We start from the raw sequence: 24,061 nt of genomic DNA, 5'->3' as shown, positions 1-24,061 counted from the left end.
GCTGCGAGTAGGCCAAACAGCTGGAACACTTTCTGGTTAAAATTTCAAATATCTATCTCCCTTCAAGTCTGCATAGGTGAGTGAAGAGAGAAGTACTGTAACTCCCATCTTTTTCAGATGTTGACAATGTTGAATCTGCGCCAGTGCCTTCTGCTTTAGGGTCTCTACTTGTTTGTGCTAATATAAGCAAAAATTGGCAGGTAAGATGAAAGATATGGATGTGGGCAAGGGGAAAGTGTTGCAGGCAGAGTAAGTAGGGTGGGCACAGGGTGCTGAGCATGACCTCCTGGCTGGGCGGCTCACGCATCTGGCCTGGGCCCTCTGCCTCGCCTTCTGTGCGTGGCAGGCAGTGACAGGGGTGCGCAGAAATTACGGAAAAAATGGCAGGTTGCCCCTAACTAAGTGTTACCGATTACATTATGCTATTTATCATCTGGCCCTTGTACATGTGAGGACTCTAAAAATAGAAGAGTGCTGAAACTATAAACCTCTGGTTTAGCATTATTTGAGAACACAATCAAATGTCTGAATTGGAGATGAGACCAGTAGCCAGGGTGCTTCTGCACAGAGTAGCAAACTACCCTAAGTGCTATTCAACAAGACGGTGAAGCTGATCTAGCTTCAAGCCCTTGCTGTCAAAGGTAGTCAGTTCCCTTCATGTTCCTGCCCCTGGGAGTTCCCCAGCTGTCCTCGTACACTGGTGTCCGGCTAATCTTACAGCAGGCCAGTCTGGGGAGGTGAACTGGAAAAAACACTCATAGCCTTCTACCTGTTTGTGTGTCTAGGTCAGTTCATGGGGCAGTCAGGTAACTGCAGTGGTAGCACAGAGAAAGGCCTGGGGACACCTAACTGCAGTGGCAGTCCCTCTTTGCCCTTGCTATACTGGGGCTAAAAACGCGGCTTGCTACTCCGCCCAGCTTGGAAGGGTGACAGAAGATTGTTTTTGTCTTAATGATTTTTTTACTTTTATCATTGGGGCTTGTCTAAACGATGCTGTAATGAAACAGTTAAAGCTGCAGTCTGTTATGCTATTTTGGGAGGTTATGTACCTGTTTGCCACAGCTGTTACCTTTCTCTTGCTTTAATTGTATACACACTCTTGGCTGGGAAATCTGAATCTTCTGAGGTTTGCTTTTGTTTTGTGGTTTGTTTGTTTTTTCTCCGCTTGGGTGGAAATGAGGAGTCCTTGATGGCTAGGCTTCCTTCTTAAACATCACAGACAGGAGGAGGGAAAAATACCGATTCCTGTGTTTTGGCCCACCAAAATAAATAATAAATAAAATCAATAAAAACCATTAGCAGCGAAGATTACAACAGCATATTTAAAAGCATTGAAACTTCCAGAGATCTTTGGCACAGAGGATCTCGCAGTGTTTCTGACTACACTGCAGTTCTTTCCCATGTAGTGCTGGCATATCACCTGAACTGTGCCTCCTATTTTGCAAGTGAGAGGAGTAATAATAATAATTACTGAAGGCACGGTTTTGTTTGCCACAGTAAACAACAACAACAGTTTTAACATACTTAAAGCCTTTACTTCTGAGGTGACAGGGTAGTCATTCCTGTAAAATATATCCAACTTGTTATCTATTGGGTTATATTTAAGCCTAGTGAAAGAGGATTTAACTACTGTTTTTCTTTTCATGTAAATTAGGAACTAATTTTCTCTTTGTCCATTTCAACTCCATTGTTAATATTTCCCATGCTATGTAAATGCATCTAGTTATGTGACATTTTTCGTTGTATGAAATCTCTGCATAATTTCATTGAGCGCTGTGTGTGTTTTCTGTTTTGTATTTCCTTGTTCTCATAATGTTTTCCACATGCTTGTGTTATGTATTGAAATGACACTGTAGGTTAAGTTAATGAACCCCACGATGGGTCGGATGACATCAGTTTCACTGCGATCCACCTCACAGAATTGGTCTATGAAGGAATCCGGGCAAGCAGCTCTAGGTGTCCCTGCTTGAGGCTTGGAGCAGATGGCCTCCAGAGGTCCCTTCTTCCAACCTCAGTTCTGTGAATCATCCCATTTTTTTTTTAGAGATCCATGGGAACTGAAATTGTGGATAGGCTTCTTAGTTTAAAACTATGTATTTTATATCCCTAACTCGCAGATAGTGTGGTCATGTTATAACTAAGCAGTGCCTTTATTCCACTTCGGGTAAATTTGTCAAGGTTGCATGTTACTTCATTCTGCTATTTCCTGGCTTGATTTAGTAACTTAAGCTAATTCTAATGCAATAAAATCTAGCCGATTGATATATACGTAACTGAATTCAGGATAAAAGTTACTGTTCTACCTTCATTTTCTGTGGCTTCTTGGGAGATGAGATTTTACAGGGAGGCTCCACGTTTTCTAGCTGGTTGAGGTTTGTGAGGTAGCAGGTGAGAGCTAGGATCCTGCATCACAGTGGCTAAACCCTCAGCATTTAGAATAAACCACTAAGCCACTTGCCCAGGTTATAGGACAGTGAAATTCCAGGTTAATGGAAAATAGCAGTACACCTTCCAGTTCTGACCAGGCTGAAATAGCTGTCTACTTTCTGAGGTTGTCCTGCTTATCTCTGTTAATACGATAAGGAAAATAGGGATGCTTAAAGAAGTCAAGGGTAAACATGATTTATAATAAGAAGGAAGTTTCCCCGTGTTTGGACAAGCACAAATTCTGCTTGCAAAGGGAGAACGTTTAATTTACCTATTGGGTGTTTCTTTGTTTGCTTGCCTTTTTATTTTTAAACCTAGATACAACAGAACACCTCTGTTGAAATAATGGTGAAAACCAAAAGACTTGTGTAATGACTGCAACACAGGCTACCTTCATAATATTATGTACGCAGTGTTTCCATCTCATGCATGGCTGGAGAAAGGTAATTACGGTAACTAGTTGTTTTGGCACGTAAATAAAATGAATAAACAGAATATAAAACTTGTCAGGAAATGGTGCCCTATAATTTAAATTTTATGGCATAAAAAGAAGCAAGCTGTACAAGATCATCTGTTTTGTGATGGCACTTTTTTGTTGCCTGTATTTATTTTTATAGCTTCTGGGACTGTGTAAGGCCATGGGGAAAAAAAAAACAAAAAACTGTTCCAGTCCTTAAGTTGATAGTGCAGGTGCTTGTTGGTGGGGATCTTTTAGAAAAACGACACAGGTAGACCTTACTTCAGTAGGTAGACGTTAAAGTAGACATTACTTCAGTGCCTTGAGGGGACCGAGAAACCTCCCACAGGGGCCAAAATCGTCTGGGCCTAGAGAAGATGTAAATGTCATCTTCCCCATATCTGTTTACTGAGGGAGAGCAGGTTTTGTGTAAGCTGTTTGTGATTCTGGAAAAGTCTTTTTGGTGCTTGACTTCTATGGTAAATTTACTGGAGATGTTAGTCATTTCAGACTCTTAACAATTACAGCTGAAGGAAGGCTGGAGCCAATTTTAATCAGCAGGCTGCCTGGTATACACCTCAACTACAGGGAAGAGTAGAGCAGGTAACATGAACGTTTAATTAACTAAATGTTCACCAGTTCTGATATCTCTCTATATTTTTAATTGTACTACTTGTATATCAAAGGAAACTTGTATTCTGAATGAACCAGCGTCTAGAGGGTTGTTTCTGTCTTGCTACCACCAAGTTAGAAAGCTGGAGTCTGTTCTCTCTTGGCACGATCCTGCCCCGCTCCCCATGCCCCCATCGAGCAGATTGTGGCACACAAGCCAGCAGCAGCAAAAAGCATCCCCGCTGCCACCAAGGTGCGTTGCTTGTATTCTTCCCGTTTGAAGGCACCCGGCTGTGGGACCTGTAACAGTGCTACAGGGCAGTTCTGGTAGCACTTTGCATCTCAGAAGTTCCCTATGGTCTGGTAGTTTTCTGAGTGAGTCGAGGAGCTGCTGCCAGGTGTAAGAGTTAATAATATTAGTACCCTCTCCATAGTCCGCAGCTTCCTCTTGCTGGGTTAGGGAGGGGTTGTTGTATAATACTATACAAGTGCTGGGAGTTGTTTCATTAGAGGTGTGGGACATAAGTCTTGGTTCATTAAGACCTTCCTTGCTTGCAGTCTAATGCAGCTTTCTCTATACATTTCTACCCCCTCACTGTGTGACTTTCAAGACCAAGAACAAAGCTGTGACTCATCTCAGAGCACCGTTTGGGCAGTTCCGTTTCTAAACTGGAAGCAAGTGGTATTTGCTTGTTTTTACAGGCCACCCAGAGATGGCTTGGCCCTGCTCGGCCTCGGGCAGCCCCCCATCCCTGGGATGCCTGGGGTGTGGGAAGACATCTCCTTCACAGTGCTGTTGAGCGAGGTTTCATCTGAATAAATAGCTGAACTCATGCTCAGCGTCAGAAAAGACATGGCACGCAGGACTCTTTCCAGTGTTATTAGAACAACCTCACCAAACTGTTCTGTTTGTGTGCTTATTTAATGTTGGTTATAGTGGATATTTTCAAAATTGTCCTCTCTATGGGGTTCTTTGGTTTCTATGGGTAACTTACTAATTTTGGATGGAAGGTTATGCTGGGGAACCTATGGATTCTTTCTAAGTATTGGATTTTTTTTGTCCTAGCAAGAGTAAATTTTCACTGAGAAGCTGTAGAAGTGCTTTTTACTGCTAAAGCTCAAGGTACGCTGCTTACCAGGTATGGATAAGATCTGTAATGGTAGGTGCAGGAGTATAGGTAGAGTTCCTACCATGAGACAATTCTGAGCTGAAAGCTAGTTTGAGTGATTTGTATTTTTTTAAATTTATTTTATTCTTGAATATGAACTTTGTTGATATTTTAACACAAACTGGTACTTTTTTTTTAATAAATTTAAAAAGCTTCCATTTATTGATAACAAATAGGCATCCCTTACTAGAGCACATGCTGAGATTTGCAGAACTCCCTGCTCACATCAGCGTGTGATGTGAAACCATTTTATGACATTTTATGCCTCTCTGTGGGGTATGCTGTAAGTTAATTCTCATGGGGAGAATGGTGGCTGTATTTCACTGTTTTCTGGGAGTGAAACTGTCCGTAGCATTGTTGCTGTAGTGCCCCAAGGAACTTGACTTTCTCTCATTTCCCCAAGGAGTTCCATTGGGGTATTTCACAGAAAATACCCTGCAGAGCTGAGCAGATCTCCTTAGGTACATGTAAGAATCATGTCAGTTGTGTTTTGTGATGCAGGTACCAGTTGTATTTTTATGGCATTGAAGAGTTGCAGCTTCCCTTAGTTCCTTAACCTCATGTTGGTAGGAATCCAGAGGCAAACCTGCTTTGTGGGGTAGATATCTCCCATAATCTGGCAGGAGTCGGAGCCTTTGTGAAGCTTCAGGTTGCATACCTGTCCTCTCATCTGATCTTTTCAATTTTTATATATATATATATATTTTTCCCTTTCGTGGATAGGAATCAAACTGGAACAATTTAGGCGTGTCAAAAACTAATACGGGAAAATGTCTTGACTTCCAGGTGGTGGAGAGAACTGGTGGTTTCCCCTGTTCTAATTCTGTCTTTGGGGATGGAGCGGCATACAGGTGATGGTTAATATAAATTTAGTTAGGAAACTGAAAGTCATGGTTGCTGATGTACCTTGTCTTGCTCTTATACAAATGCAAATGTGATGTGCATCCTTAGTTAAAAATTCAGTGCTAGCTAAAGGACTTCCACAAACTGCAGTTGACGAAGGACAAGTCATTAGTTTTTGGATGCAGCTTGCTAGTCCATTTTTACAGGCTATGGGAGTTGTTTGTGACTGGAAGTTGTTCTTTTGGGGTAAATGATTCAGAAAACTAGGTTGCTAGACAGCTACAAGCTAACTGAAAACACTTGTAGTATACAGATAAGACTTTAACTTGAGGAAATTTATGCTGATTTTGACAGCTGTTTAATAAAACACAAACCACAAATCTATCGTGTGTGTAATGGGTACCAGAGTGGTGCATGTTTCTTTGATGTTCCTAAAGTTAATGTACCAACTACAAAATAGCGTGCTGCTATTGCTTAGGCTGCTATAAGCCTGGGTTGAACTGATGAAGATTTTTTTTTTCTCTTAATTTCATTCATAGTAATAGCTGTGTGTGTGGTTTTTGTTGTTGTTTTGTTTGTTTGCTTTTTGGCCAAAAATCTGTGGTCTTTCACCGAGTCTGGCACCTGATGCAGAAGAGCTGAGTCTGACCAACATGGCTGAGTTACAAGGTCGGATGTTTATAGTCTACCATTTAGTTTAACATAGTCTACCATTTCTGCAGATGTTGCTAGCAGCAATTTAATATATATTTATGGAGCAAAATAAGCTTTTGTTTTAATAGGCTGTTGCATCAGATTCTTTCTGAAGTGCATATTTCAAGGTGACCTAATTTTAATCTTTTATAAACCAGAAGAGGTGTAGTATTTCCCTTGGTGACCAGATGGTGATAGTAATGACAGAAAAATATACTCTTTCCACAATGAATGGAATTTACCAGCTGCTGCTTTTTGGCTGGGAATGTGTTGGGAAAATATGCTGACTGGCAGTTTGCTTGTGCCAGCTCTGTAAAAGCCAGGAGTCCTGAGGGACGAGGACTTGAGAGGATGCTCCTCTGGGATGAAACGTGTAAAAAGAGAATCCTTTTGTCCTCCTTGATTTGATTTTAATGCTACAGGAATTCCACTTCAAAAGAAATATAAAGCAAAGCTTGTATTAAGTAAAAGATTCTCAAGTATTTACTCTTTTTCTCTTCCCTTAGGCATGGGAAAGATATGAGGCACAGACATTTTACATTCGTTTTTAATAGCTTTTTATTAAAAAAAGGAAAAAAAAGACAAAGCATCCCAGCTTTAGTCAGAGAGGATTTAAATGTGTGGAGGAATGCTTTAAGTATTTTAGAAAACAAAATGAAAGTGTTCCTTTTTTTTTTTTTTTAACAAGATCAAGAATATTTGAAAGAGCAACTTTAAAGAAATGATATAATGGAGTTTCTTTTCATTTTTAAGAACTAATAAAATCCTTTAAGTGGTTTTGTCTTGCATATTTAGGTAAGGCTAAATATTTCAAAAGAGTTTTGACTTTTTTTTCTTTCCCCTGAATATTAGTGTTTCCCGGGTATCATTAATTAAATTAGCTCTACAGTAATTCAAAGGAGTCTCATAATGCCCATAGCAAATAAGCATTATAGGCCTATTATATTTATATTATTCTTTTTTTAAAACTGTTGAAGACATTATCATTTTATTTACCAGCTTACCATTTTTGAGATACATGTTGTTTATGATTTTTTTTACATAGATTACTACAGACCTTTTCCTTTTTTTTTTTTTTTGTTATCCTTTCTCAGTCAAGAAGGAATAAATGGCAGAAGGAATAAATAGCAGGATAATACACTTTCCCTCCAGAATGAGAATCTGGAGGGAACCTTGCCTTTTACTTTTGTTTTTTATAGTACATCAGTGCTAAATAAGGCTTATTGCTACCTTGCTATGAATTGAACAAGATTTAATCTACACAAATCTGTTAACATTTGTAGGTAATCGTGTGTATCTGTGGAGGCTTTTGTAGACTTCAAAGAGTCAAGTGCTTCTGCATAGCCACAGAAAATTATTCAGAGCTAGTTTGGGGAAGCACATTTCAATTCTCATCCTTCATATGACATTCATCCTATTTTTCTTCTCCGTATCAGCTGTTCCGCAGGGAGGTACAGGGGCTGTGGTTGCTTCTCTTCAATTTGGAGGGGCCGGAGCTGGAGAGAGGTGCCTTGTCTTCATGTCCCATGCCACTGGGACCCTCGCAGTGCTCATCCAGAATGAATGCTAAGTATTTATGTTATGAGGAACTTAGCAATAAACTCAATAATGCTGCGTACATTTCTTAAGAAGTCAACATGGCATTACTTGGGTTTTAAAAACATAGAAAAAAAGAAATAAGAAAGAGTAGTCCTTAAAACATTTTTTAAACGTCCATGAGGTGTCAGTGTGCCTCCAAGAAGAAACATGGGAAATGAACGCTTCATTCTGAAAAAAGCGAGTCAGTGGCCTTTATTTTTCGGGGCCTGAAATCACACAGAAGAGAAGGTGACAGAGGCTGGTAAAGGCTCAAAATATGTATATCTGTGTGACTTAAGTGCTGCATTTTTCTAATAATGTGTGTGTTTTTTAGTATAGCTTACAAATGTAGTTTATGAATTCAGTAGAGTTATCTGTTGATTGTCACACGTTTTGAGGAGGCTGGTTGCAGCAGCAGAGGTTTTTGGGGGAAGACTTTGCACAACCTGGCATATATGATGTAAATAATTAGGAATATTCTAAAATACATTCTTATCTTTTTGTTACTAAACAGGTAGCTAATACATTCATAAAACTCTATTTACATTTTATAGAAACCTATTTTTTCGTAGTGCTTTTATAAAATGAGAGTTGCCTTGTCAAAAGTAGTAGAAAATGACTGGATACTAGATGTTCTGTAGCCTCAGTTCTGCAAATACTTGGAGATACTTCCCGTTTTCATGTATGCATGTTTGCTGAACGTAATTTGGTTATTTGTAGACTCTAAGATAGCTAAATGCATGAATTTTAGGGTATAGAAGGTTATTTTCTTAATGTTTTAAATAAATAATGCACCATTCATAAGTATTATGTATCATTCTATTTTGGTATAATCTTTCTGCTTCTGTATTAAAAGTAAATGCTCCCTGTAAAGCATTTTGTTAGCTTTTTGGAACGCCAAGGTGTACTTCTCAAGTTCTCCTCTTGGTGTCATCTTAATTGAACAAATGACTGATTGAAGCCAGTGTTACCAAGATTTTGGAACATAATTCTGATTTTAAAAGATCTCAAGTTTAACTTTTAATTCATGTATGGATGATTGTGTAAAGTTGTAATGTAACTACCTTTTCCTGCATTCCAATATCTGATATAATAAGTACATAAACTAATTCTTCCAGCTGTGGATTCTGCACGCATAATTGTTTGTGTGTGTGTTTTGAAAGCTGGGCCCTAAAATTCTGTTGTCCTTACTGCTATATGCTTTATAAATGTTGTTAGTACTATGCAGGCAATTTGATTAACATAATTGTGAAATTTCTGCAATGTGAAGTACCTTCTTTTCAAAGAAACAAACAAATTAGCAGTGGTTTATATACTGATGCACAGGAGTAAAACTCAAGTTCTTCCCCTAGGCTTTTGTATAATTGGAAAGAATTTTGAGAGTGATACAGTTGTCTCAGTTCAGAAAAGTTCAGGTTTCAGGAAAGCTGCTCTGTGGTATTTGAAGGAAGATACAAGGATTGAAGTCATTCTGATCGGTTGCTGTTGATGAAGGGAGCTCTGCTGATGGGTGAGGTTTTGCAAAGCAATTGAATCACTTTCTGTCACAGTGAGCAGTTTGAATGCTCCCACTGCTTCTCTGTGTCAGCTGTCATCCCATGATGAGCTGGCTGAACTAATTTATCACCAAGAAAATAAATAGAGGTGCTTAGATCACACAAATGCCTGTGCTGGCACAGGAAGGGGATGTGAATGAGCAAGGATCATGCAGGGAAGAGGGGAGTGAAGAATATCTCTGGTGACCAGCAGTTAAAATCAGACTCAGCCACTTCCTCAAACCTCACTTTAAACAATAGAAAAAAAAAAAAAAACACAACAACTTTCTGGAGTGTTAAAACTGTAATTAGTGTTCTAAATTAATATTTTTCTATATTTTATGAAACTTATTCAGTATTGGAGTGCTTAGGCTGTTTAAGGAAAGTGCTCTCTTTTATCTTCCCTTCCAAGTTACTGAATTAAAAAAGGGCCAACAGAAGTAACTTCTAAGAATAAATGTCACTTTGATGCTGCTATCCTGGGTGATGTTTAGCAGCCCTCCTGGAAGCAACAACCCCAGTGAGCATTGTGGAGAAGACTTAGCAAGGTTTGAAGCAGCTGAGTAAGAAGTTTTTTTGGCTATTGCTGTATTTCCCCTTGCTCAGTTTTGGGAAAAGCCGTCCATTTTGGCAGCTGTCGAAGGTTCAGACAAGCGCTCTCATCCCGTAGTAGTGTGTGTATGTGTTTGTGAATATGTGGACTTTATCCAGCTGTGTTTTCCAGAATGGTTCCAGTTGCCAGAAAGGAGCTCCTTGGACACGAGGGAAGCGTAAGGGATTCCTAAAAATTTCTAGGAAAAATACCACAGACAGCAAACCCTGATACGTGAGGCAGCTGTTGATCCACACTGTTCTGAAGAGAATCTGAAGAATTCATATACAGTGATGCCGAGTGTTTGCACCCTGAACAGAGACAAAATAAAAGCACTGATATCCATAGCAACCAGAATTCATTTTTCTCATTTGTATATCGTATTTAGAGTTTCTGGTATGTATAGAAACAAAAAAGAAACATTCCAGATGTGAGCAAGTGAGCAGGACCGTGGTTTCTGTGGTCAGAGTCTCTCTATTCATATCTACTGGAATTTACATATTCAAAGTATTGCACTGGTATGAACGTTACATGCATTTTATTTTAGTATTACGCTAGTAAAATATCTATCATTTTGTTTCAACTCTTACAACTCTTCTGCAAGAGAGAATCTGATTTTGAAATGAATTATAGAAAACCTTTTAAAGAAAGTTAATCAATGTATTCAGTATTCTCTCGTCCAAAACCCCGTGCTGAAAAAAAACTAACCAGAAAACCCACCCACTAACAGTATTCTTCCATGGGTGGGACAGGGAGGGGGAGTCTGGATCAGAGGAAGATTGTACCGTCACATGACTAATGAGTAGGAAAATCTGAACAGAAACTTTTAAAGGCAACAATTTTTCTTTTTGTTCTTCAAGTTAAGAATTTTGGAGCCACTTAGTATTTTAGCTGCTTCCTCTCCCCACTATTACTGGCTTCAAAACCTTCCCATTAGGGTAGTTTCAGCAATGACCAAAATAGAAAATAGTAGTTTTGAAGGAGTATATTCTGCTGTCCTATTGTCATTGACACAGGAAATCAAGGAACTATGTTTTGAATGTTAGAAACCATACAGTCTTCCAAGAACTGTTTGCTGCAATCGCTCTGTCATTCTAAATAAAATGTTGCCTCTTGGTAATGCTTCTTAATTCTTTTATTTACATCAGTTTTATGCTTCTGAGTGAACAATAGGCAGACTTTGAAGCTAACTTTGACTTTTCTTCCCAAAGATTTGGGAAGTGTTGGGTGGACATTGCTTTCATGCAAAGCGTCCTTTTCCTGGTGCCCTTCTTGTGTGGGGAAGAAAGCAGTCTACATTGCTCCTACCCATTTTTAGTTTCTTTTTTTCTCCTCCGTCCAACCCATGCTACTTCCCCTCATGGTCACTGAATCACTGGAGGCCCAATGACTGCTGTATAACACTTGCTCAGATGTATTTCTGTGCTCTTTTCTTAGCTTTTCACAGGCTATTTCTCACTCTTAGTTGGCTATGTCTTCTTGTCCCTGAGACTGGATTAATGTTTTGGTCATACTGGCTGCTGAAACCATGCAACCATGCAAGTTCAAGCAAAACACAGCCCAAGACAGAACGTTACTAATACAGCTAAGACAAAGCAGGTAACAGGCTTGCTGTAACAAAATTTCCAAAGTGATTTTTGCAAATACACGTAAAATCAAACTTAAATAGGTTTGGGACCAGACAATACCCAATGAGTTCTGAGGCCTCATGGCTGTTTATTGTGAAACATGTAAAACTTAAGGCCTATTTCTAGTACAGAAGCACTATTGTCAATTGTCAGTTGTTGGCCTTTCCGACTTTGGCCTACTAGGTATCCTTGATCGACCAAGCTTCTTGAGTTTTATGTTGTTTTGTTTATGGTATTTTGGGGGGGATGGGGACACCCTTCCCCCTTTTATTCTCACTTTGATAGTTGAATAGTTCTGTTGAAAGTGAATCCATCTTGTTTGTTTGCCTGAGTAGTCAACAGCTTATTTTCTTGAATAGTCAACAGCAATTTGCTACTTGGAAAAGGGAGCCGATTCTGGAAACGTCCTAAGCGAACATGAGTCATCACTGAAGGTTTTAAATAGTTGAATGTGATGTTTGTTTCCACCCTTCCACAACTCAAAATGGTATGAATCATTTTTTTTTAGTGTTTCCCAGATAATAGTCTGGACGGAAGCAGTATGCATTTCTGACTCAAGTCCTTAAATGTTAGTGGTGTACTCCCAACTACTGCTGGTTTTGGCCGGGTGGGAATTCCATAGGAATTTCAGACAAACGTATGAAAGCAAACATTGTGTAACCATGACAACTTAACCACGGGGATTCGTGTGGTTGGTGACATAAAACTGTAAAAGCCCTCCACTGACTGGCATAATGGATTTGACTTTCTTGCCTAAATTCTGTAAGAGGTATGAGATAAAAATTCAGTGATAAGAATCACTTTATCAGACCTCTGGATGTTATCATAGAACATCAAAATTTGTTACCTGTTATATTTTTTTATAGCTACCTGCTATTATTCTGGCCTGCAGAAATGAAGAATGAACCCAAATCTCTTCCATAGTTTCATATGCTCACAGTCAGATTTAGGTCTCTATTCTTTCTATATGAATTGGAAGACAGCTCAGAAGCAATAGATACTCTAGTGTATGAACAGAAATGGTGATGAGAAAACTTAGTTGGCCAATTAATTTTACAGGGGGAAGCAAAGGGAAAAGGAAGGGAATAGCAAATCTGCGTTAAATTTAAAAAAAGATCAGTATTGAAAAGAAAAGCTTTGATGTGAGTTGGAGAAGAGCAACCTATTAGTTTATCGTGCCAAGCTCTCAAAACTGCTGCAGTGAAATTTTTTTAGATAATTTGATTGACCTCTTTGATTCTGTCACAACCTCTACTTTAACTGGTCACCAGTCACAGGCAGCAGAGGAGCTCTCATTTCTAGAAATCCACCTGACCAACATGTGCTTCTTCAGAAACACAGCTGGATTGCCATGCAGCAGGGGTTTATTAAGGAAATTATGATAAAGTTTATTCCAGGTTTCTTAGCTACGGCGCGGGTTTTACAACTTTGGATCTTGAAATCAGCACTGTCCAGTGCTGAACTGGGGTGGCTCCCATTGTGTTACCTTTACTTTAAGAGTGTTTCCAGTCTTTGAAAGAGCCAAGGTTAAGAAAAAGCAAGGTGAGGATAAAGGTTACTGTTTTCTAGCACATACAGCTAAATGAGTCTCAGTAGGAAAGCTGGCTGGCTCTACAGACCAAATGTGATGTGTTCGTCATCTTATGTGGGAGGGAAATATGCAAGATAAAAAAAAAAAAGCATGCTGCGCCACACTTCTTAGAGAAAACCCTGTGCACATCTACTGATATTCAAGGATGCAGCCGTGGAGAGGCCTGTGATGATCTTGTACATTGCACCTGACCTTGAAGCCCAGACTGTGTACCATGTTTGCAAGCCTCAGGAGAAAGAAAAGCAGGCCTATTGTATGGTGAAAATAAGGCAATGTTATGTTGACCTTGTGACATCATTTTTATAATAAATTGAGCTTGATTCTCTTTTTTTTTTTTTTTCCTGCTGCAGTAGTATTGCAGGAACAAATTTTCAAAGGGGAAATACGTAAAATCAGCTCTTCTTATGCTCCTCTTTAGAGCGTGACTGTAGATGAGGAGAGAAGCAGATCAAAGAGGATGTACTAATTCTTGTGTATGCGCCCAAAGGGAATTCTCTTAGTTGTTTTACCAGCTGCCCTAATATGATTTAGTAGGATCATGTTTTAGTTTGTTTATAAGTGCGTGTGCACATTGACACGAATACTCTCAAGGCAATGTGATCGGTGATACAAACCTTAAGATTAGGGATTCTGCGGTCGCTTGTTTGCTCTAGACAAACTCCCTTTATCCGTTTCTTCTCCTTGGGAGGATTCAATAGCGTCCCTTCCTGAAGCATCGGGCTGTCGGTGCCAGCTGTGACAGCGGGTTGCTGTGCTGTGAAGCCTCTGGTTGGTGTTTTTGCTCCGCTGTGGTTGCGTTCCTGTCCGGTGTCACCTCCCAGCAACTGGCGGGGCTCTGCTGGGAGGGAATGGGCGACGTGTGGGAGAGCAAACAGGGGCTGCTGAGGCCCAGCCTTTGATTTCTGTTTTGTTTCCTTGCACTCTGCTGTTAGAGCTGGTGCGTGCAGCTGAAATTGCTGCCTTCAGTAATTATTCCTGGCAGTGTACTCTGGTTATTATTGTAAAATATAATTGATGCCGTTTCCAGCGCCAGAAAACAAAATAGGCTGTGGATGTGGTCTGAATTGGAAGGAACTGAGGGGACCAGAAGTACTCCTGCTGTCCAGTGACTTTCCTGCCTTTGCTCTGCTGACAGGTGAAAATACCTGTGACTGGTCTGTGGACCTTGCTTTTCACACTATGAAAACATTTTAGAAAGGCAGTCATACTTGCCAAAAGCACTTCAGTGTCTAATAATTGTGGTTTTATGTGGGTTTAACAAACACTGAGGTGTTTTGCCTACTTCTCTCTTTGACTGAGCTGATGTTTTTGAGAAAACCTTCTTCGCTATCCATCAGAAGCCATCTGCTGTCACTTACCTTCTCCCCAAAAGAAAAGGGGCTTTGAAACCAACCTCTCCCCTCCCCAAATGCACAGCACACTGCCTAAAGTATAGGTTTGCCTTTCTTCATGGATACAGGCCTGACTGTCCACAATGTATACAGCTAGACGCATCTTTTTGCAGACCACCTTCCCTGAAACAGCAGTTGTTTTGACTTCTTAATAAATTTTATACGAAGACATTTCCACTGTCAGACTTGTCTGGTTGTTATTTCAGACAGCTGTGGAGTGTTACAGCCGCCCTCACAGAGCTGCTGGTCTGAAGGCAGATCCGGCAGCTGAGTCAGTAGGAGCCCCAGGCCGGTGCCCGCACGGCTTGTGTGAGGTGCCTCGAGAGCCTGAAGTCAGACAGACTGTGGAGGCCTTTTGTTTTGGGTACTGCTGGTTAACGTAGGAGTAGGGGGCCGATTTTGGTTACAGGGTTGTGTGCTATGCTCTAAAGAGCACAAAAAAAGATAGCCCTGCCAGTGAAGCAAAATCTGGCCTTAATAAAAAGGGAAGTATCTTGGGTGGCATCCTAGCTAGAAATCAGGAGGGAAGATGCTGTTTCTTCAAATGTCTTTAAAGAAATAGGACTCTTGTATTTGCTTTGCTTCGCTTTCTCCCCTCCCCTCCCCTCCCCTCCCCTCCCCTCCCCTCCCCTCCCCTCCCCTCCCCTCCCCTCCCCTCCCCTCCCCTCCCCTTTTTCTTTTTTTTCTTTTCTTTTTTTCTTTTTTTTCTTTTTTTCTTTTTTCTTTTTTTCATTTTTTTCTTTTTTTTCTTTTTTTTTCCATTTGTTTTAGGAATGTCTGTGCTCAGTTCTCATTGTTTTTCTGATTGAGGCAGCTTGCTAGACTCCATATTTTGGGTATCAGTAATAAAATTTTAAATTTTGCAATCACTGCGGTGGCTGTAAGGTGCTATAGATCAGCTGAGAGTTTCTCTACCAGCATATTGTTCAGATGTATAAAATATGCAAGACATCTTAAACAGAAAATCAATGAATATATTTTTAACACTTTTAGGATACTTTATTGCTCTCTGATCAGATGATACTTAGGAAGTATTTTACAAAGTTTGCATTTTTTTTAAGCATGCAAACTAAGTTTACATCTCAAGCACAAACATGCATTTTACATGAGTAGTTTTTCACAAATGCTGTTCCAAAAGACAGAATTCAGAATGAATGCCAGAAATTTTTTTTCTTTGTCAGATTTGTGTCTCGTTTTTATTATTATTATTATTTTAATTCAGTTACTGGATGTTATTAATTACAAAGTTTTATGTAGTCATGTATTTTCTTCGAATTAAGGTAGTTCTGTAGATCAATTCAAGCTATATACTTTCATGAGAGAAAGAAGTAAGACCTGCCTACGGCATCTGGGAGGTGCAAGCAAAGCTAAATTAGTTGTCCTTGGAAGCAGAAATGTGGAGTCTAGAGGTTAAAACTAGTCTCCTTTTCTGCATCCCAGCTGTGCATATGATCTGGAATAAATGGGACATGATTGAGAAGAAAGGTGGTAATTTATTGTTGCCTTGGACCATTCTCTTTCCTGACTCCACCTCATTCCCTCAGGAGCAGGGAGGAAACAGCAGAGTTCAGACAAGTGACTCACAAGGCTGCTTGAAGTATTGCAGCTTATATTCATGGTGATGCTGAACACTCATCTCTGTTTATACGTGGGGAACACTTTAGTAAATACTGTAGTTAAATTATTCAAAAAACTGCTTATCTTTTGTTTGTGCACCATGCTTGTGCGCAGACAGCTATACAAGTATTATGAGTGATCTTTATCTTCTGAAGAGACCCATAGCTTATGTCTTAGTCTTGAAAAGCTGATAGAGATGGTTTAAAAAGAAAATATAAGCCTTATTTGTATTTATTTTTTTCATATTTACTGCAACCAGGCAGAACAATTTCCTTCCTTTTCTTGATCATTAATTATACAAAATACGAAGTGAAACCAGTTGGATTAATCGCAGCCCAGAGGAAAAAAACTTGATAAATGCTGGTAGTCAAGAGAGAAATCTTTGTTTGGGTAGGTTTGTTGAGACTGAAAGTTCTTCAGAGAGGTTTTCAGTGTCATCCACAGCACTGCTATACAGTCCTCTGCTCATCAATTCCTAGAGAAAAGGGTAGATCTATAGAAAAGATTACTATTTTTAGCTGTTTCCAAGTTCATGTTTTTTCTGCCTGGTGCAGATGTGGCTGCAGTCATCTATTTTTTAGTCTGCAGGCTGCATTTTTACAATGTGCTTTCTTTATATCCACCCATGAAGGCCTCTGGGAACTTGATTTTCTTAAAGACAAATTATTTGACCATGGGGACAACTTTTTTGAATTTGCAGAAAGTTATTATATTTTACTCCTTAAAATTTTAGAGTTGAGTATGGAGATTTTATGTTGCTACTGGTTAGATACCACAGATGCTGTCAGATCACCCCTCAAGTTCCAGTAGAAATGGCTTTTTTTTTTCCTTTTAAGATTAGCCAATTCTCAACTCTTCTTTCCTTCTACTCATTTAATAAGCTTTCTTATAGGAAATAAGTGAAATTTAGTCTAGAAACTTTCGAAGGCTTTGGAGAAGATGGATGTTGATGACCCACTGAACTTTAGTTATTTAAAGTTTTATTGGGATAAACTGGGAAGTATATTTTAAGAGATGCATTATTCTTTATTCATACCTTTGTGAGGTTCTGTTACAATTCCTAGGTCAGTTTAGGGAGAGGAGTTCTAAATGAATCCTCTTGAATTTACTCTGCCTTCATTCTCTGTTACTATTATCTCTTCTCCATCTCTGAAAATTATTAGTTTCTATTTAATCTACTGAAAACCTAAAACTTTGCTTTGGTTTCTTTCAGTAGAATTGTGAACTCAAGCTTTCGATTCTTAGAATAGCTGTTACTAGCTGTTAGGTAGCATTAACAACTCGTATTTTGCAAACCAGAGGATACCTTGGGTATGTTTTGAAGCTGGAGGAAGAGATGGATAGAGATGCTGTTTCCATTGAGCTGAAGGCATTGCTCCCGACTGCTGGGGGTGGGAGGGGAGAGGATTGTTTTTATTAAGTATCCTCCAAGCCCTAGTTCACTGTAAGCAAACGTTAAATGTTTCTAGAGGTGGATTGTCTTTTGGGTATGAAAGTAATTGCACACACACACATTTGTAGTGTTGAGTGGGTTTTTTGTCTGCTTACTTCCACGGTTTATAATGCCATCAAGATCAATATAGTATTGATTCGGTTGTGCTGGTTCTCTTCCTCGTGCCAGCTGTGATGCATTGGCTTTTAGCTCTTTGACCGTAGGAATGTCACCATTCAGAAATGTGTTGTGTTGTGCAAGAAATAATACATTAACTTGCTTTGGGAAATAGTTGGTTTTATTTCAATTACAGGTAAGATTTCTAGAATAATTACCAGAGTAGATGAAAATGTTCTTGACTCTTCTGAGTTTTCATAATGCAGTAAGTGTGGAATCCAATACTTTTTATGTTAACTCTTGAATTTCTAACTGAAAATTTTTACGTCTACTTTGGAGCATTAATTGCCAAGGTCAAAACCAGACCACTTTCAGATAAATGGAACTGAATTGTGCACTATCTCCTATCTAGCAACCTGTCTAGTTAGGTAGTGGTAATTCCAAAGGAAAAGCATGGAACTCAGGTTTTATTTGCTGCACAAACCTTTTAGCTTTGGAAAAGGGTTCATTTTCACTTAACATAGAGGTGTAGCAGGAATACCATTACCTAACAAATGCATGTGTACATATATAGTATGAAAACCAAGTTTGCATTTCGTAAGTGTACTTTGCTTTTAGACTTAAAGTATGATTTTTATTTTTTTCCCAAAGGAATTTTTACTTATGCAAGTAAATTGCAGTGTCTGCTCCCTAGGGCATTTTTCACAAAAGGCAAAATATCCTCTAGGTTATTATCCTCTGTGTTCCTTAGCAGACGGCGGGGTGTTGCAATAGATGAGCCTTGAGGATATTCTAGTTTTTATTTAAATGATTTTTGCTGTGGCCAAGAAGAACATGAATGTTCATATGTATTCATATGACTCTTTGGTATTTATTTTTAATAAATTTTTGAAATGCTAGAACAAAGCAACGCAGTGTACCAACCATTGCTCTTTTGTGATTAAAACCAGAAGTATGAAATTGCAAAACAACCAGACCCCATGTAACGAACAGAATACATTTATAAAGTTGCGTGTTATTCATATGCTGTAAATGAGAACATTTGGGAAATTTGAATCTTAGCTGAAATTTCATAGTGAAGCAGAAACGTGAGCTCTATTCTGCCATGCCAACCGTCCTGAGCTTGAGGAGCCCTAAACTAGGTAACTCTTGTGCACTTACAAAAACCTTCCTCTGCATGAAGCTGTCAGCAGGTGGGTCCTAAGCAATTTATTCTGTTGCAGCGAAGCTCTTGTAGACATTATTTTAAAAGAGTGGTGATGTGAGCTCTTCCTTCCCATGGTCCCCAAAGATGGGAATTCACCGCGTCTGTTAATACCCATACCATTTAATACATCATTTCAACCTGCCGTTCTCTCTGCCTGGATTAATACGGAAGATATGAGAAGGAATGGCTTCTTGAGGAGCTGTGAAGTTCAACTTCTTCTCTCTGCTGACAAATGGTGATCAGAGCAGCCCCGGAGGGATGCTGGCAGTGCCTCCACCTAGCGCGGCACCAACCAAAGCCCTCCTCTGTTCTCCAGCACTGAAGCTTATCCAGCGACTCTGGCAGCAGCCATTTACATAATACACCCACAAACCAGCACTGCTTCAGCAGATTAAAGCTGAAATATTTATTTAGCAAGTTGCAGGGCTTCATTATATTCTGATTATACCTCAGGTATATTTTTCAGGGACAGGGCACGTTTGTCTGTACTCATTGCAGAAAACCGTGGGTTTGGTCATTAAGGGCTGGCTTTTAGCAGTCACCTGATTGTGTTAAGAGAGGTCTTATCTTCATTTCATTTTCAGAGGATTTATGGGGGGAGCTCCTTGTCTTCAAGGAGTTAAGCAAGGGCTGTGGTGCTGCTCTGTCCGGTGCCATACGAAAGCAGTTAAAACGCTGGAATTGTTTACTGCCGAAATCCTTGTTAGTCAGCAGAGCCACTTACACCAGATTTCTTTGCGGCTTTTAGTGGAAAATATTAAACAGTCGCTTTTGCTTCAGTTACAGAAATTTTACGTTTTCGGCTGAGTTAGTCACAGAGCTGGCACAAGCGTATCTGCGAAGACTGCCCCAAAAAAAGGCGCCTTTTTCCTTTTTTTTTTTTTTTTTGTGCCAGAGGAAGTTGCACTGAGAGCAGCAGCTCGGCTCTGTAAGTGTGACATGTGAGCATTACGAGGCATTTCAGCCTGCGAGCCTGCAGCCGGTGCTCAGTTGGAGCGCCGCCGTGGCTGCGCGTCGTGCTCTGCTCGGACGGGCAGGCTTGTATAAGCTGATCATATAATTTAGCTTGTCAGGGAAAAAAAAAAACAAAAAAAAAACCCTGATAAGCAGAACCTCTAACCGAAGAGGAAAATCAGGTTGGCACAGTGACAGCTGTTCGAATAAAGAAGTTGGCTCCGAGAAGATGCACGGAGTCTGATTTTTTTTTCCTTTTTTTTTTTTTTTTTTCTCCGCTCGATCTGAATGAAGACTATCATGGGAACTGCATTCACGTGGTGATCGAAAGAACCACATGAGTGATGAACTGCTTTTGCAGAAGTAGTCTAGGGCAGCAATTTGAGCTTCTGTGTGCGGTGGCTCGCTCGTTTTGCTGAAGCCTTGTGCCTCATCGGTGTTCCTGCCTGACGCCTTCCCTGGTGGAGGAGCCACGGCTGCTGCCTGGCGAAGGGAAAAGGAACGCTCCGCATCGCTCCTGGCACTGACGGAGTAAAACTACCCGCGCTGCTGTCAGCTGGGGAGCCTGGGTTAAACCTTAAACCGGCGACATTATTCGAGGAGTTGCATTGTCCCCGTGGTCTGACTCATCGCATGTAAATGTACCGCAGCCTCGCCGTACATTGCAGATATTTTCATCGCATGGGAAAGAGTTACTTGCCTCTCTCCGCGTTCTGAGCAACTGCTGGAAAACAGATGTCCTTTTTGGACGGACTCTTTTCTCCGCTGAGGGATGGAGCCGTAGAAGCGCGGCAGGGTCAGAGCCCGCGTTTCTTTTCGGTCAGCAGAGAGCCCGCTGCTGTTGGCCGCCGCCTGACCGTGCAGGACCGCGTCTAGCCGCGGCCATCTCCGTCGGGGCGATTGTTCCCCGCTGGTGCTCTGCGGAACCGGGTCGTGGCTCCCGCAACAATGCCTGCCCTGTGCGGGTAGAGGCGTGCTGCTGCAGCGGGGCTGGTAACGGGGGCCGAGCTGTCAGACGGCGCTGGTGTAAGCGACCTGGATCTAGGGATATCGGTGTCAGCTGTTCCACAGCCCCTCCGTTGCGGTTTCGATGTTTCGTGGCGTTTTATTTAGGAGAAGAACTTCCTTAACGACTCGGGGGGGTTCGATCTGAAAAATGAAGCGTGGGGGGGGATTGCGATGTCCTTTTTTAATCAGTCGTGCGCCAGCAGCAGCACTCACACGTCCGTGAGTGTGTGTCAGACAGGTGAGAGCACCTCCGATGTGCTCCCTGGTGTGATACCTGCAGCCTGCTTCCAGAAACACAGTCGCTGGCGTTTTTTTGTTGGCTTTTGCTTCCTCAAACGGATCGAATGAGTCGGGTCTGTATTGTTGTTTTGGAGGAGGAGGAAGATGATGCTCCCACATTTATTTCCAAATTGCCTCAGGAAAATATATCTTTACGTCCATCGCCCTCTGGAAACGTGCTGGTAAGGCATGTTGTCTGTTGGCATATTCCTCCTTTATAATACTGTTGCAAATCCCAGTGGAAACTTTCATAAGGTTAATGCGAGCTTGCATGATGTTGAAATGAGATGAGGCAGTAAAGCTGACTATGCTAAAGAGGGAAAAAGTTGAACCTTAGTTGTAGAATGAATATTTGCAGGGGCTCACTGTTTTGCATGTAACTTTGTTTATGGTGCAGCAATAACAGATCTCGACTCTTGCAGAGCAGCGGAGGATTTTTAGAGGGCTTGGTGAATGTGTTTCCCTCGCTCCACTCCTCATTCCTCAGTGGTACATTTACGCACTACCACTTTAGAAACTGATGTAAGGATTATATTGCAATTATATGCTGTGTTTATTTTGAGAAGTGATACAGTGTGCAATGTACATTGAGCAACAGCAGTTATAAGCTAAAATAGAAAAATAGTATAAGCCATAATCTAAGTGTAATTGTTCAATTTGAGTTATCACTTATGCAAAATGGTCAACGCTGTGGGGACTGGGCTTTTATTTCTTTAAATTATTTTGTTAAGTGACTGACTAAAATCTTGCTGGCATATCTCAGCAGCTTTCCTTACTTACTAAGAAATCCTGCTATATTTAGTAATAGATGTGTGTGAGTGTGAATTTGTTGCCATACTTCTCTGATGCACTTTGCTTTCTCACTGTTTCTAAACAGGTGAAGAATTTCTAGTAAGTTTAGTCACTTGCTATTGCAAAAAGGGGGTTGTTTACTTATATTGTGTAGAATTCATGGTATGTAATAATAGCCCTAATTTTATTATGAGGGGTTCTATTTTCAACTGTTAAAAACTAGTCTATTTTATTTTATTTTATTTTATTTTATTTTATTTTATTTTATTTTATTTTATTTTATTTTATTTTATTTTATATGTGTCATTGGTTATTGCAGTGACTTAGAGTGTGTTTGTATGTCTGAGCTTTTTAAAGTTTACAGTTCTTTCAACTCTAAATATTGCCTCTGGTTTCTTGATTTCACTGCCTGGAATGTTTGATTTTTGTCCTCATCTTGTGTTTGTGGTATGTATCAGAACACCACACATGTACTGCTAAAAACTGCAATGGAATTATATTCTAAAGTTTGTTTTTCTTCATTTCAGCCACCATTGGTTCAAGCTATATTTAATGGAGATCCTGATGAAGTTCGAGCACTAATATTTAAGAAAGAAGATGTTAACTTTCAGGTAAAACCAAACATCATTAGCTTTGAATACAGTCTAATTTTGTTTTGATACAGCTTTCTGCTCTACTAATCACTTTAAAACTTTGCTAATTCAAGACCTGTAAATTCTAGAGCTTTTATGTAATAGCCGAAAATAAGGCCTATATGTACACTTAATGCACTTAATCCTTAAAGAGGAGCAGAGAAAGTTGTATTCTTTTAGCTTTCTAGATGTGTGTTGTTATTAAAGACTTAGTTTTATATTTCTTTCAAATGTTAGTTCTGCAGTGCTGGTATAGCTGAAAAGTTTGTATATACAGTTTAATCAGAGCTTTTTAGAAAGTAAGACTAGTTACAGGTGATGTAGAGTTTGATTCCTTTTACATGAAATAGAGCATAGTATATATTAGACAATTAAAGAAAATAGTTTGGAGCTTCCAAAGGTAGGCCTAAGAATGGATTTTAGAGAGGGAAGCCTAGTGATTTATATTGACCTGTAAAATAAGAAATATTGCTTATGTGTCCTGTTTGTGGTGCTGTGAACCCAGGCATTGCAGACTTTTAAAAATTGTACTGAAGATAAATTGAGTTTGTTCCAACTTGGGTGAAATTCAAAGATTTGAACAGCATGTGGTTACCGTATTTACTTTCTATTAAAATCCTCATATGCATCTCTGACATTATGCAAGATAATATTGCATAAGCTTTTTATATCTATTAGAAATTCTTTTGATTATTAAGTCAGACTGACATTAGCCATTTAAGGTGTAGCACTATAGCAATGTGGGTAGTTGTTCCTCCTCCAACTGCATCAGAACAAGAGGGATACTGAAAAGCTAAGGCTAACATCTAGGTGCTACTTAGTGGCCAGTGTAAGACCACGATCATTGTTTAACTTTTGTCCTTAACAGATGTAGAACCAAAAGAAAATATTTAGTTAGGCACGTGTATTTTGACATTTCAAAGCATTCTGTGGGATTTGTATCTGACCAGTGCCAGCTGAAGCATTTGGGAGTCCTGCCATTGTCTTGTGGAACTTGAGTAGGGAGGGCCTTGTAAAGAAACTTGCTGTCCAAGTGAAAGTTTTGTTTGATAAGGTTCTATTTTTCCCCCTCTCCTTTTTTCATTAGTTTTGCATGTTCTTCAGCAAAATTCTGTGATGGATTACATATTATCAAACGACATCATCCTCTGCTCAGTCATGAGAGCGCTTGTTCTGTATGTATGTCTTTCCTGTCTCTTCATATGGACTCTGATCATGTCGTTGGCATGTTCATTTTTAAAAACCCATTAGTCTGTATTATTTCATTTCTATTTCTCTTTGTACAAGTCAGGTTTAGCATTCACAGATGTAGTGGCTGTAAACAAAGCAAGGATTGTATCTCTCTGCTTTTTTGATTATTTATTACAAAAGCCTCTGCTAGATTTCAGAATGTACACACTAGTGGTTTTGTTTAGTTTTCGTTCTGTCTCAACATTTGTCAAACAGGCATTGTCTGTCCATAAATACGAAATAAGTAGATGTGCTTAAATAGGAAAGCAAGTAATTG

At 39.8% G+C, this 24,061-nt stretch overlaps 1 protein-coding gene across 4 annotated transcripts in view; it reads left to right on the top strand.

The window, feature by feature from the left end:
- ANKRD28 (ankyrin repeat domain 28) overlaps positions 1–24,061 on the top strand; it is a gene marked incomplete at its 3' end in the record, with an annotated part of 119,436 nt that overhangs the window by 21,112 nt on the left and 74,263 nt on the right. The window contains exons 1-2 of one of the 4 annotated variants that reach the window (XM_080579660.1): positions 16,069–21,312; positions 22,450–22,533. In XM_080579660.1, the coding sequence (XP_080435786.1) occupies positions 21,196–21,312; positions 22,450–22,533 (201 nt within the window). In that variant the 5' untranslated portion in view covers positions 16,069–21,195. Of the gene's footprint in view, positions 1–16,068; positions 21,313–22,449; positions 22,534–24,061 lie in introns of those variants that run through there. The other 3 variants (XM_080579656.1, XM_080579658.1, XM_080579657.1) reach the window with 3 other exon arrangements.

This window comes from Anser brachyrhynchus, assembly GCF_964034855.1.
Source record: "Anser brachyrhynchus genome assembly, chromosome: 2".
Classification (NCBI taxonomy): Eukaryota; Metazoa; Chordata; class Aves; order Anseriformes; family Anatidae; genus Anser; species Anser brachyrhynchus.
Note: the sequence above shows the minus strand (reverse complement) of the source record. Positions and strands in the feature narration are given on the sequence as shown.